The sequence below is a fragment of the Rissa tridactyla genome, chromosome 2, assembly GCF_028500815.1.
Source record: "Rissa tridactyla isolate bRisTri1 chromosome 2, bRisTri1.patW.cur.20221130, whole genome shotgun sequence".
Classification (NCBI taxonomy): Eukaryota; Metazoa; Chordata; class Aves; order Charadriiformes; family Laridae; genus Rissa; species Rissa tridactyla.
The window spans coordinates 66,661,441-66,676,077 of record NC_071467.1 but is presented as its reverse complement, the minus strand read 5'-3'; the positions used below and the strand labels follow the sequence as shown (position 1 = coordinate 66,676,077).

General features: G+C 38.0%; 1 protein-coding gene across 8 annotated transcripts in view; it reads left to right on the top strand.

Annotated features, from left to right (window-relative positions):
* The window catches only part of TEX10 (testis expressed 10), a 60,232-nt gene that overhangs the window by 29,386 nt on the left and 16,209 nt on the right, over window positions 1-14,637 (top strand). For 7 of the 8 annotated variants that reach the window (XM_054190250.1, XM_054190254.1, XM_054190253.1 and 4 more), the window contains 3 exons: window positions 11,379-11,477; window positions 12,555-12,643; window positions 13,864-13,997. In XM_054190250.1, the coding sequence (XP_054046225.1) occupies window positions 11,379-11,477; window positions 12,555-12,643; window positions 13,864-13,997 (322 nt within the window). The remainder of the gene's footprint in view (window positions 1-11,378; window positions 11,478-12,554; window positions 12,644-13,863; window positions 13,998-14,637) is intronic. The other variant, XM_054190255.1, reaches the window with a different exon arrangement.

Genomic DNA, 14,637 nt, shown 5'->3' with positions numbered 1-14,637 from the left:
TGTATACTTGCTAGAGAGGAGCTATGTTAAGGTGGATTTCATGAGTACATATGGATGATAATAAGACTGTTGCAGTTATTCTAGGAACAATCATTATAAACTCAAGAAACTCATAGCTTTTGTGTGTGTGTAAACTATAAAAGTAGATAGTAAATCTATCCAGATGGCTTAAGCCATATTCCTGCAATGATATCAGGCTATAACATTAAATTATAATTACTGCGTTGTAACTTTTAGAATTTTTTGCTGGTTAGAAATGAATTTTGAAGACATTCAATAGTTTTCAGTTCTTATTTTTGCAATGGTGAGACGAATAGCCAGGTGGTCTGCAGGAGCCCATCAAGTGAGCCACAGTGGGCTCTGTGTGCTGAGAATGAAGGTGATGTTGACAGTATTTCCATATATAATGGGAAGGCTTCTGAGCCTGGGATGGTGGTTATCTATAATGCTAAATAATTAGGATGGTTCCTGTCATGCTTTGGGTCTATATTCACTGAAGCTTTACCAGTTAGCACAGGCTGAGGACTGTTCATTCTGAAAAGAAAGCTGAAAAGCAGCCACCCGTTTTGGATGCTGGTGTGAATGTGGCCAGGTTTATGCTAATTGATCTCTGTGCCAAGGAACAGGCGTTGCTGCTGTTTGGGTCACTGGGGCAGCTACAGTGCATGAGTTTCAGGTGAAGCTGAGGGACAGAAGGTGTTGTAAGACAGAAGCTGTGTTTTAAGACAGCTTAATTTCCCTGCTCTTCTCCTCTAGTGCCTGCCCTGTGCCCGCTGTATGGGACCTGAGATGTATGTAACTTCAATAAATCCAGTCAGGCGAAGTTTTGAGAGGTGGAAGCATGACCGGGTTTTGAGGCATAAATCTTTCTCGCTGCTCCTGTTCATACACAATCAGGTGAGGAAAGGTGTGGAGCAACGTGAGCGAACATTCTATGACTTCAGACTGAGAGAAACGAGAGGTAGTGGCTCCTTGGAAGGAGAGGAGTTCTCTGAGTTGGCCTCTGATTTAAGCCTCTGATGATCTTGAATTTACGGAGACAAATGGAAAGGTGTAGGAAATATTTTAGAAAGTCTTTGCATCAAATCTACTGGATCGATTTTTCTGTGGTCTTTAGGTGGTACTGCTTAGATTAATATATTGAGAGGAACCATTTATTTTGATGCAGCATGCCACATTTCTAAACAAATTAACTTCAGTATTTATTTTTAATTCATGATTTATTGGAATAACTGGTAAATACTCAAATAGTACTTCTCTGCTAATTAAAGATGAATGGTTAAATTGTTGGGTAGGAATATGTAACGTTTGGCATGAGTGGACCTCTGGTTTGAAATTCCAGTCTTAACATCATCTTGATGGTGGACTTCTGGTGATTCCTTGAGGGTGTGGATATGGACAGGTAGACAATTCTCTATAGGAGGTGAAGAAATTTATTAATTGTTGATGGTCTAGTTGGGATTAAGGTCATAAACTTTAGCAGAATTACAGGTAGAGCTGGAAAGAATTTTTGGTGTAATCCCTCTATGTCTAGTTTCTACATTTGTAGGGCACATGGGTTACTTCAGAATGGTTTTTGAAGGACTAGTGAGGCACGTGCTTATTTTTTGAGTACTTCTTGGAAGACTGGCTTTGAGGGAAATCTTTTCCTCAAATATGGAAACATATAAAATGTAAACTCACCTTCTTGTATTATATGGTAGATTGTCTTGTTTGTCTGACAAAAGGGAGGTCTGCTGTTTACAAACCAAAATCTGTACTGTTGACAGTTGCAGAAGAATAACAGTTTGTCACCGTTTGTTAAACTCAATGTTTTGTTTGCTACTTCTTAGTGACTTTGTGGTGATTGAATGGCAGATATTTTTGCAAACAGATTTCTCTTTTTTTTTTTCTTCTCTTTTGTATAAGGTAGGATACTTAAGGTGATTAATATATAACCTGAGTATTTACTGTGATGTATTCTATTCTATGAAATAGGGATTAAGAAATGCAGATTATGAGATTGTGATCAAATGTATAGACTAGGAAGTTAGATTGCTGATTTTACGGGAGAAGTTCTCTGTCTCCTCTTAATATGTCTTGAGCTACAAAGAAGGAAAACCTATTCGGTGTAATTACATAAATGCAATTTATTTATGTGCCTTTATTCAGCTAATTACATTAACACAATTTATTTGTGTGCCTTATGCATAATAGTTACGATTTTTTTAGAATTTTTTATCCATTGGAATAGTGTGTCTGGAAGTTATTTCACTGTAATGGATAATTGGACAGATAATATTTCACTGCCGAGATAAAAAACAATGGGAGTTAATTTATGGCATTTCTCTCTTGAAGTAGAGTGTCCATAAATGAGATTTCCAATGGCTTCAAAAGCAATTCTTATTATTGTGGGTCTCTTTCCCTGCTGGGGTCTCACAGAGAGTTGTTTCTGTTGCTGCAGAAAAGGAGAAGGGTGAGGACCGTATAAATAAAAGCTGAGTGCTCGCTCCCAGTGAGACATAAATTGTGTGGGAGTTCCTAGTGCTCACAGGTTTGAGATAACTCTGGGGGTAACTTGCATTCTGCTTCTCGTAACCGTAAATGGACTCTTGCCTTAAGAGGTAGTGCCTTTAAAAGGTTCTGTTGCTTTCCAGACAGTAATGAGGGAGTTCAGCTGGTGTCTCATTGAGCAGCCAGGCATGCTTGTTGGTTCCTGCTGACCTCAGGAATCTGGTGTTTAGAAAGAACTGGGATGGACATTTTAATGTCTGTTTGGTATAAGATGTAAAATTCTGTGTCTCCAAATATACTATTCAGAGATGTCTTAGGGTCATGGTAAGAGTTTAAAGTTTTCTATAGATACTTCCTTTGTAAGTAAATACTGCTTTTACTTTATTTAGTCATCTTAGTTATGTGATCTGCAACCTCTAACGGTAGAGCTTCGGGAGGCACAGTGAGAATGCAAAATGTACGTAACAGAGAACCTGTATACTACTACATTAAATGCTTACTGAATGCATTATTGTAGACAAGAAAAACATTATATTCCCAAAAAGTATTTGCAAGCTAGTGAGGATTCTGTAACGTGTTATTGTGAATAACAACACTGATAGCACAACTGAATACGGTAATTCCCATACAAAGGAAGTGTAGAAAAGATTTCAGAACAGTGTACGTTTTAAAAAAACGAAAACATAAATAAAATTAATTTTACCAAAATAAGCTAAGTTCTTATTAAAAAGAAAAAAAAAAAAGATAAATTCCGCTTGTAAGTCATTACAGATCATACATGGAAAGTCAACTCAATAGACCTTGGAGAGGAAGTCGAAAAGTGTACAGGTGTAGGAAGGTGTCATAATAATGAATGGTTTACCAAGAAAGATGTAAGAATAGCAAGGTCTGTGCTCACTGTGAAGTGCTTTTTCTGGCTGTATTTTCACACCGTGAATTTAGACCAAAAAATGGAGGAAAGTATGAAAAAGGTAATAAAAATACTTAAGGCAGTATGGAATATAAACTAAAAAGTGTGCTTTCAAAATGCTGGCATTTCCCTGTCTGAGTGCCGCTAAGATTAAAGGGTAAAAGATTGATCTGCTTTCAGTGCTGCAAGATCAAAAAGGATCCACAGTTCTTGAGAATCAGATCCCAAGGTGGGTTGTGGTGCATTCCTTCATCCACATCTGGTCAGCAAATTTCCTTTTCCTTGCTCATTGTCATGTGAAGGTGTAGGACTTGGGAGAGGGAGGAGGCTAAGCTTGTGTTTAAGGACACGTCCCTTTATATTTGTCCCCAGGTGGCTGTTTGTTGTTTGATATTCCTAACCAAGGCGAAAAGAATTATGTTGCTCCACTTACAATTGCACCAGTCAGTAAATGCCGTTTGCTCATTAGTGAATGTTTCTTCTGATTTGTGCTCTCATTTATAATGTGTAAGCAATTCTTTTCTCCAGACAACCTTTGCAACTGTGGAGCAAATGAGTAGCTGACAGGCTTACTTTTAACAATGCAAAGCTCAAATTGTTGTTTTCTTAAAATAGGGTTCATATTTTTCCCCAAACCCCTGGTAATTCCTTGCAGATGTTTGTTGTATTTTGCCACATCTTCAAATGGAAACACTTGATCCTTCAAAAGAGATAATGAAAGTTAAAACAAAAAACACACACTAACAAACCGTTGCCTATGTATGATAATGTGTTAGAGGAAAAGGAAGATAAAAACTCTTCCCTTGCTGTCCGAGTTTATGTTCTGGTGTGAATGATGAGGTGGGTACAGGGTTGGAGAAGCACTCAAAGAGTCAAAATTTTAAATTTATTTTAATTTTTTTTAATGGTTTCAACGTCAGTTTGTGGCAGTTGGTTTCCTATCTCTGCAAGAGCTGGTATGAAAATTGAGAGTGCTGATCCTCGTTAACAATGTAACATGGAACTGATTTGATTAAGTTGATGCAGGAACCTGAGTTTATACTCCATTGCAGTTGCAAGCAGTTGCATTTCAATTTGACAGAAATTAATTTTCATCAAAGCTAAACAAGAATAAGCTATGCCAAAGCTGAGATAAATACTGGCACAGGGCTTTTTAGTATTTTAAAAGAACATATTGTACAGTAGTGCAAGTACATGCCTACACTGGGGGAAAATGTATTATATTTTTCTTCCATAGAGGTACAATAGTCCTAGTATGGTCCTTGCACGTGGTTTTGGTACATTGTTCTTTATACACACACAGTTCCGAGAGTGAGAACGGGGAGTGTTTGGGATGCATTGTATCATACTTGCCAAGCTCTCCAGAATAGCTAATTCTATAATTGTTCCATTACCTGATAGTTCACAGGTATTTTTACTTGTAAGCACCATTTTGATTGGTTGTTAGACAGCGCTGCTACTAGTAACATAGCTTGGTGTCTATGTAAAACGTGAGATGTTCATAACCGTCCTATGAGGAGGCTGGCTAGAAGACCTATCTGTCCAGTGTTGTCCTCGTGTGGATTTATTCAGCAGAGTGGTGTTTCTGGGCTCAGACAGTGAGCCCCGAGCAGTGTGATGAAGAATTTGAATGGAGTCCTCTTAGCTCCAGAGAAGGATGCTGCCGTATCTCTGTGGAAGTCTCCTGCTCCTGATGAGTACTGATCAGTAGCTGAATAGTTTTGTCTTGATAGATAAACTTTCTGGGCTGATATTAGACTCACTGTGTTGAGAGGTCAGAGATGGCACAGGTCGCAAAAATAGGAAGCCGAAAGAAAAAGGAAAGGTTTTCTTTACTCCCTTTCTGTGGATCAGTAAAGACTTTTTCTTAACACAGTGCCCGGTTTATCGCAGTGGAAGATTCACAAGTGATAAGGGGTATTGTCCTACACATCTCTGTGGACCTGAGTTGTGTAAGAACTCTGGCCTGTTTCATGCAGTGGAAACAACTTCGTTATGATCCTTGGTCACGATGTCGTTATTCTGGCTGTTGTGGAAGAACCACTTTACTCTGCTTCTTGCATTTCTGTGGCCTTAACTGAACTCCTGGATAGGCTAAAAGAGCTGCTCAGCTGTATCCTGATGAGCTGCAGAACTACAGAACATGCATCTGGAAGGTGGTGGTGTGTCATTTTCAGACTGTAGGTAGATGAACTGACTGAATAGCTTTGGCAAGAAAAAAAAGAAGACAGGGTAGACTTGATTAGCTGCATGCTGCTATACTAAGTACTTGGGCATGCTAAATAACATGAATGTTGCTAGTGGACTTTATCTCTCTGAGTTGTTCCTGAATAGGCTGTACAGCCCAGCGCCAGCAGAGATCTTGTGAACCTCCAGTGATGTGTGTCTTCCACTGTATGAGCTGATCAGGTAGTTAGGCCCACCACTTCCTACTTTTAAACCAGTTACACCTTGATGTAAGGACCTTTTCCTACACTGTGGCTGCTTAGTTTTCTAGAATTCTTTTTCCTAAGTATTACAGGATCTTCCGTATTCATGTGCACCTTCCCCTTGTAAAGATTTCTAAGAGATATGTAAGGCAAAAGTTCTTTTTTCAGAAACCATTCTGTCTGTTCCCAAGCACGTCATAGGTATTCATGTGTCGGCTAATTTTATCCATTGTTATAGTGTGTATTAATTTGCCTAGTGCAGGCATGAAAATTACAGACCTTATTTATGTGGAACTTTTTTTTAAAAACAAATGAGCATGCCCAAAAAACATCATCACATTTGCCACTCCACAGCCTGTAGGTGTCAGGGAAGTTCTCAGATGGCAGGTTGCTCACAGCTGCTAGTAGTTCAGTTCATCCTTGCCTTCCCTTGGAGCTCCTTTGCATGGTGAATGCCATCTCATCTTGGTAATTCCCTTCTGTTTTGTTTGGTTCCATAATATGTTGTGCAGCTGCTTGAAGTTACAACAGGTCTTCTTGGAGAGTCATTCTGCAATGGGAACCAGCACGGTTTCTTCTCCGATGATCACAGGTGGGCAGAATTGCTGTAGCTTCTGTGCTATAGCCTTATCTTACCTGAGTGCCGTTCTCATGCACTGGTTGTCTGCTGGGTATACAGAATCTTGGGAAGTTTTCTGCTCCTGATGTGTCTGAAGGACAATTTATTAGTAGTATCTCGGTGGTTAAAGCACTTGCTGAGGATGCAGAAAATCTAGGTTCCTTGCCTTCATCTGAAGGGGAGGTTGATTTTGTATTTCCTAACACAGTGACTTAGTCATTGAACTATTTTGAGGAGGTGTACTTAATTTAATAATATATAAATAAATTGTATTAATTTTATTAAATTTTCACTGAGTTGAGGCCTGGAATGCAATTAGTTTTTTTCAGGAAATAAGTGAATCAGCTGGTGGCTGAATATTTACATGTTCTGGACAGAACAGAAGTATCAGTGGAAGAAATAGAGGGGAAGCTCCTTTTAGAATGATTTTGTAACCTAGAATTAAAGAAACAATTGTGAGATGCCTTGGTTTAAATCTGTGATCAGTGGTTGATAAAATACATTTAAAATGGGATCACCTACTACAGTCTATGTTAAGTTAGGTTTCTCAGGCTGTTCTCTTGCAAGTGTTTAAATAATTCTGTAAAGCTTCAGAAACACCCTGTGCTGGGATATTCTCTGTTATGGCGGTGGAAGGGCTTTCCTGGAGAGTGAAAGAATTGGATTTTATTTTCCTTGAACAGAAAACCCTTGATCTTACACTTCTTGAGTTCTGTAACCCTCACATTTAGGAACAAAAGGGTGATAGTATCAGTGCCTCAGAGGAACTGGGAATTTTGCATTTGCTTTTCCTTGTTTTACTTTAAAAATACGTGAAGACTGAGCTTTTTTTTTGAGATTCATTGCACTTTTTTCAATTTTATTACTAAACAGAAAAAAACCCTAACCCAAATTCTGTACAAAAATTTGCCGTGCTTGGTAGGTGCACTGCTGTCTGAGTTGTAGTTTGAGCAGTGTGTTTTACAGGAGAGCAAGTGGAAGGATAATTTCTAAAATAACTGCAGCAAGGTTCATTATAGTTCTTCTACCAGAGACCTCTAAATTACCCCAAGACTCCTTATGACTGCCTAAGTCAAAACCAGCACCTTAAACCTGAACCAGAGTTCAATTTGTAGCTAGTTTAGGTCAGGAAGCACAGAGATAATTGTCTGCAGTTGAGAAAAAAACCACTTGTGCACAAACTGCAGTTGTTTTATTTTGCAACTGTGTGATACAGCCCAACCTGAAAATAACAACAGTGAACAAAAGTCGCAAGGTCTGGCTGGAGTTAAAAAAAAAAAAAAAAAAGTTAGCAGCAAGCGATAAAAGGAATGCATTGCACAGTTGCTGTGACTGAGAAGTATTTGCTATGCTAATTGCAAGAGAAGCAATGATTTTTTTTTTTTTAAGTTAATTAGATTCAGCTTTTCTTTTAATACTATTTGGCATACAGAGCAGGTTACCTAAAGGTGCAATTCTAAACCTCAGCAGAGAGGTTCTGGTGGAGAGCGGGTAACCTTATGGAAATTACAGCACATAATTCATCATAGTTAATGTGGGTTTGGACTAGCTGACTGGAGAGGTCTCACTCATATGCAATTTGATAACAGGTTCCCATTGTCAGTAAAAATTTATTCAAAAAGGGAGATTATAATATGCTTATTACCTGTCGCCCACCTATAAATCAGATCTTTTTTTTTTTTAGTTAAATGTCTAACGTAACTTACAAGCGTTTTGAAAACATTTTAAAAGTGCACATAGTTTTTGATTATCTGTGGTAGTGTTAATATATTAAACTAAGATTTTTGTAATGTGTTTGTGGTATACCAACATCTGTTCTAGAATTGGATTTCTTTTGTTCTGTGTTCTTATTTCTGATGTCCTTTAATGCAAACCTCAAAACTGAGTGGCTTTAACTGCATTAGAGTCCTTTGGGTTCTAAGGTACTTGAGGTATTGATAGCTGGTTAGACTTGTATTTAAACAAACTTTTTCTAGGCTGTAATGCTGTTCTGCTTGTATTTGTAGTATTAGAAAGACGTTGGTCTTGGTCTTAATTTGTTATGATGCATTGAGATCCTTATCTAGTCTCTGATTACATGGTCTCATGTTATTTTTCCATATTCCATTGTGTGCTGAGCACATCATGCTCACTGGAGGAGTGTTTACATAGTGTTATGATTTCTCCCTGTTGTTTCAGTAGAAGGCTTCATGATTTTTCTATTGTATTATGTCCCAGTTGGAAAACAAAGTCATTCCCCCCCTGCCATGGGACTTTGTGTTGTGCTGAAGTATTTTTCACAGCTGTAGGGGAAGAGGAAGTGATATTTTTCCCAACTTCTGAGATGAGGAACAGAGGCAAGGAAAAAGTGAAACATAGAAGTACCTGCCAACTCTAGGAATTCAGCATGAAACATTTAGGAACTGATTTTTCAGAATATTTATCATTTTCTATCTTGAAAGTGAAGGATTGACTTCAATTTCAATGTAAGTGGAGCGGTAGAGATCAGAGTCTATGTGCTGCTCTTTAAGATATTTGAAGGTGTATTGCTCCACAGCTATTACTGCCCTTTTAGTCTTTTACTCACTCTTGAACTGTTGCAGGGCTAGTGATAACTAGCAGAAGGAAAGGAAGAAAGAAGCCTCCACTATGAATAATGTGGTCTTTTTCTATTCTAAACGTAAGTTAATACCTTATCCGATGGTCCTCAGAGAAGCGTGTTACCACAGACTTCCTGTCCTCTGATTAAAAAAAGTTATTTATCTAGTGTCTCATAGAACCACTGCAATACAGATAGGAGCGTGGTCCAGGATAATGCGTAAACCTATTTGTTTACCTGAATTTGTGAGCTAATCTTTTTTTCTACTTTTTTTTAACCGTCTTGTGCCTCATACACTGTGCATGTTATGGATGATGCAATAAATAAGGCAAGAACAGGTCAGGTTGTGTTGTCCTTCATTGGGTAATCCTGATTGATCCCTTCATCCATGATTTGTATAAGGCATTGTTTTAGAGAAAATGATACATAATATTATCGTACTCTAAGACATATGCACAGAGGCCAAGCTGACGATTATAGGCAACTTTCTCTGTCACTTTCTAAATTGAGTGCTAGATTATTTTTAACCTTAATGCTCTTTAACATTGAGGCTTCTTTTATGTATATAATAGCTTTGACTTTTTTAAAAAAAGTAAACTGTAAGTGAATTTGGGGATCTTGGTTTTGTGTGCGTGTGTCTCAGTGCAGCTCTGCTTGTAGATGAGTCTCTTAAAACCATTTTATAGCTCTGTCAAGGGTTTGCCTCTTTTGCTACCTCCATGTTCCTGGGGCAGAACAGGAGCGATTCTCTCCACTTCCTCTTGCGTCTACATCAGTGACAGCTTGGCATGCTGTTAGGATGCTTAAAATGCTTGTCCTGTTTTGCGAGTGTGCAGATAGTCAAGTGTGGGTAGAAAAACAAAGCCTCTGAACTGTTTGAATAATTTCCAGACATTTAGCATTAAGCTTCAGAATCATTTTTCTTGTCCAGGGATCTCCTGAACCTATTGCAGTTCATGTGTTTGCTAGCCTGCAGTGAATCTGAGGTTTTGTTCAGGCTCTTCTGGAGGTCATCTAAAATTCTTGCATCCACCGGTCCTCTTATGAGGAATTTGACACGTCTGCTAACTCTTGCATGGAAAAATATTTTTATATTTTATTATTTTAAACCAGATTCTGACTGGCTTTGTCATGCAAGTCCCTACTCCCTGAACTTGGGCTATCACAAGTCCTTTCCATGTTTCTGTCTTCCTGCTCAAGATATTTTTTTTTTATTTTCACATTTCCCTGATTCCCTTTGCAGCTTGTCATCTGATGTATATCTTCCAACCTCTTGCATTCCCACCATTTTGCTCAGTGATTGCATCACAGTTTGAATTTCTGTGTCCAGTAAGTCCTAAATTCTCCTGAATCTTTCTTCATGGTGCCCAATGCTTATTTTTGGTATAATGAGTGACCTCACATCTGACTTGTGGTCTTTCTGCATTGGATTCAGGCAGCTTCTTCCCCCATGCTGAAGAGAACATGGGCTTCATTCTCTCTTCTGGTGTGTGCATGTAATACTTGTGTGAGTATTCACGTGTGTAGAATCTCTGGGGAAATCACAGAATGGTTCAGGTTAGAAGTGACCTTAAAGATCATCCAGTTCCAACCCATGGCCATAGGCAGGGACATCTCCCACTAGACCAGGTTGCTCAAAGCCCCATCCAGCCTGGCCTTGAACACTTCCGGGGAAGGGGCATCCACAGCTTCTCTGGGCAACCTGCTCCAGTGCCTCACCCACCCTCACAATAAATGTTTCTTCCTGAAATCTCATCTACATCTCCCTTCTTTCGGTTTTAAACCGTTACCCCTCGTCCTGTCAGTAGGTTGCAAGACCTCTTGCTGGTTTAGTTGAGTGTGTGTGAAATCTCTTTGATGCTGCAATGAATCGGACTTGGACCTCCTTGGAAGGAGGGAAGAAATTCTCCCTTCTCCTGGGAGAAGATTGCAGGCCAAGGGGTGTTTGTCTCAGGAGAACTCAGTGTTGGCAGCCAAGTGGCAGCCTTTCGAATGGAGAGAGATTGAGAGACTACAGGTTAAGAAAAAGAAGCAGTGAGCCAGGCCTCCGAGGAGGACTGAAGGCCTCCTAGTTACTAGAAGGGACCATGCAGTGCTGTCTGCACCACAAAGTCACCTGAAATATGCCTGGAAATAAGGATTTGCCATTAAGGATACAATGTGAAGTGAGCTTTATTTAATAAAGCCTTTCTTTGTTTTCTCTCACCTGGCTGTGATTTTCTTGTTCCCCCCCACATTAATTATCCTACATGGTAGTCTGATTAAATCCTGAATATTTTCTTTATAATTTAAAGAAATTCTGAAATTCAGATTTGTTTTTTTTTTTTTTCCTTCTTTCTTTTTGACTAGCTCCAGACCAGTGCATGTTCTAGCTGTCATTTTTGTGGATGCTGAAACATTGTGGCTGGATTTTCATGGCATGGCAAAATCCATGTGCCTGGCACAAAGGTGTTCCAAACTTGATATTTTTGCTCTCAAATCATGGATCTGTAAAAAAATTTCTGAAAAACAGGCTTTCCAGAATTTTGTTATACATGAGCTAAGGCATTTTGGCTGTTACTGGAGAGAATAAGGAAAATGGTGATTTGAGGCAGATAGTTGGCTTGGAAAATTGAGTTCAGAAGCTCTGAAATTTTGCGAGGCTGTAAGAGCAGAAAGTGGCAATCTCTTACAGCAAAGATCCATAGTCCGCAGTGCAACTGCCAAGAGCAGCATACAAGTAAATTTGAATAATATGCATTTTTGCATAATGTGATGTAGGCCTGAGCTGCGGCCTTTTGAGGAAGGCATGTGTGAGATGTACTTGTTCCTAGCTCCTGGCTTTCTCCTGGTTCTGCACCGATACATGGGCAAGACGCTACTGTTAGGGGGTCAATGTTTGCTTCGAGTTTCCACAAGCACATACGGCTTTTAATTTGAGAAACAAAAGTAGGCTGGTGCTCCTCTTCTTGCAGCTTGCCCTTAAAAACGGAAGTGTCGGGCAGCTTTGACGAGTTTGCTCCTGTCTTTGCATATTGTTCCTTTTTGTGTTCTAAATCTCAGAGCCAGTTTTTAATTTAGTCCTGTGTTTAGTAGCTTTAGCTACTCTAAAATAGATGCTGAGACTACTTTTACATGGGATCTGTTGTTCATGTAAAGAGCTGTATTAAAAGCAGCGGACATAATGAAAAATACAGCCCGGCTTTGTAATATAATGACTTTTACCAAATAAGGGAAATAAAACTATTTTAATTTACTGTGTCACTATATTAAAGGTTATACCTGTATTTATGAAGAGTTGCTATCTCAGTAATTTAATCAACTTAACAACCGAAGCCCATGTAGGGGTACAAAGTTCAATATTACTTGTCTTGAAAAGAGCAAGTTCTGGTTTTGAAGCTATTTAAAATGCTATTTTAACAACAGCAGTTAGAAACAGGAATGCTAAAATTAACAATTTAGTCATACTAACTGATTGTATTGTATAGGTAGGTTGTGAATTCTTAATTATATGGTTTTTAATAAACTGCTCTTGGTTTTGTGTAGATCATCCTTTGCAGGCTGGAAGTGCCAAGTGCAGGATAATTCAGTGAATGATGTGGACTATTTCAGCTTCTTGTTTTCAACCCTTATAGGTAATCCATGTGAATGTCATAATTCAGAATTAACAAAATGGAATTTGTTTTGATAGTCAGTTACTGGATTTAATTTAAAATAAATGGTGTAGTAAGTACTTCCTGAAAGTAATTCTAATCTTGTTACATGTTTTTGATATGAGATATCCTTTTTTCTCTTGATCTGATTTTTGACACCCTATTTTTATACTTTGCCATTAGGCTGAATATTTGCATCCTTTTTTTTTTTTTTTTTTTTTACATTCTAGCAACTTTCTTTGGAAAGTATGAGCAAACCCTAAATTTAGCATATGACATGAACAAGAATTTTTATTTTTTTTTTAGATTTAAGTAAATGTCTTTTATTGGCTCATAACAACATAAATGAGCGCCTCTGGGAGTTGCTGTGGACATGCTTATGCTATTAAAAACATTCCATTAGAATTAAGTAATCAAAGTACGTTGAAGTGAGCTGCCCAAGGTCAGCATGTGTGCATACTTCTGCTACTATATTCTTACTCGGATATAAAAATAGTTGTATTCTGTGATGATGCAACCTTGAGAAATTACAGTGGTTAAAACAGCACAATATTGCTGAGAAATACCTTCCAGTAACTTGTCCTGCGATTAAAAAAAAGTGTCTTTTCTTCATCACCTCGGTCATTCATAATGTTCAACTACTTTGCTTTCCAAACTTCCTTTTTTTTTCCTAAAACAGTGACGAGAGAGCTGTTCTGATAACTAAGAAAATGAAAGCAAACCCCAAGTGACTGTTTTGGAGCAGTAGTCCTGTTTTACTAAGACATCTAATACCTGGCTAGAAATAATTAGCCAAATTATTATTTTTATTTTTTTTTTTCAACCCTGGGGTTATGTTAGAAGGTTACTGAGTTATTGCAAACATATGGTGAACTGTCTTGCATTATACCTGTTTTTTTTAATTATTTTTTAAAGATACGTATGTTAAAAATAGCAGTCTAACATTGGCCTCATTGGGTTTTTATACCACATCATAGTTTAAGTGGGTATGCCATTGATTTTTTCCAAATATTTTCATTTTCTTTCAGAAATCAGAATTTGTATTTTGATATACTTAATTTAAAATACCAAGCAAGAGCTTTTAGCAAAAAAAGATGTTATGCAGACGTAATTTAAAAGACAGTTTTTGTCAACGATGCTGTTGGAGTAGAACAGTGCTTGGCTTGTTTCGTGATGCTGTTGTACTGCTTCTTTTTCTCTAGGGTTTTCAAGAAAGGAGTTGACTGATCTCCAGGGCATTAGAGGAAAACCACACATTAGCCAGACACAGCTTTCACCTGTCCGTCTTTACCTAACTGATCTGGACCAGTTTTTACACCACTGGGCTGTGACAGAGGTAATACATCAACGCTAATTCTAAATGACAGCATACAAACTCCGAGTGCTCTCCATCCCTTTTCTGCAGATGCCTAAATCTTGTTGTGAGTTGAGTTGAAAAAAGAATGAAAATACAGCTGTCAAACAGCCAGTGTTCTTCTGTAGCCATCAGATAATATTTTGAAGGAAACCGCTTTAAAAGGTGAATGTTCAGACACGTAGTATGCAAAACAATACTTATGGAAAAAATGCACAGAAGCCTTGGTGGAAAATTCTTAAATGCTAATAAGATTAAGATCAGCAATATATTTTGACTTTCAAAAATAAATTAATTGTAAAAATAATAATTATGAAGAGTTTTCTTTGAGAGTAAATTCCACTGTTAATTAAAAAGCACTTGCATTAAATGAGATTTTAACTTGGGAGTAATATTAAGTTGGCATTGGTGGTTATTCAGAATCACTTCTGATGCTTATTTAATCAAAATTTACTGGGATTAGAAACTTCACTGTGAATTCAATTCCTGCTTGTAAGATCCCTAAGTACCGAAAGCTTAATGTTATTGCTGGTTCTAAAGGGATCTGAGCCACGAGATTTTATTCAGAACAGGTGCATATTACTCTTCGTTCTGGCTCAACTCTTTTTATTGCTTAGCCCAC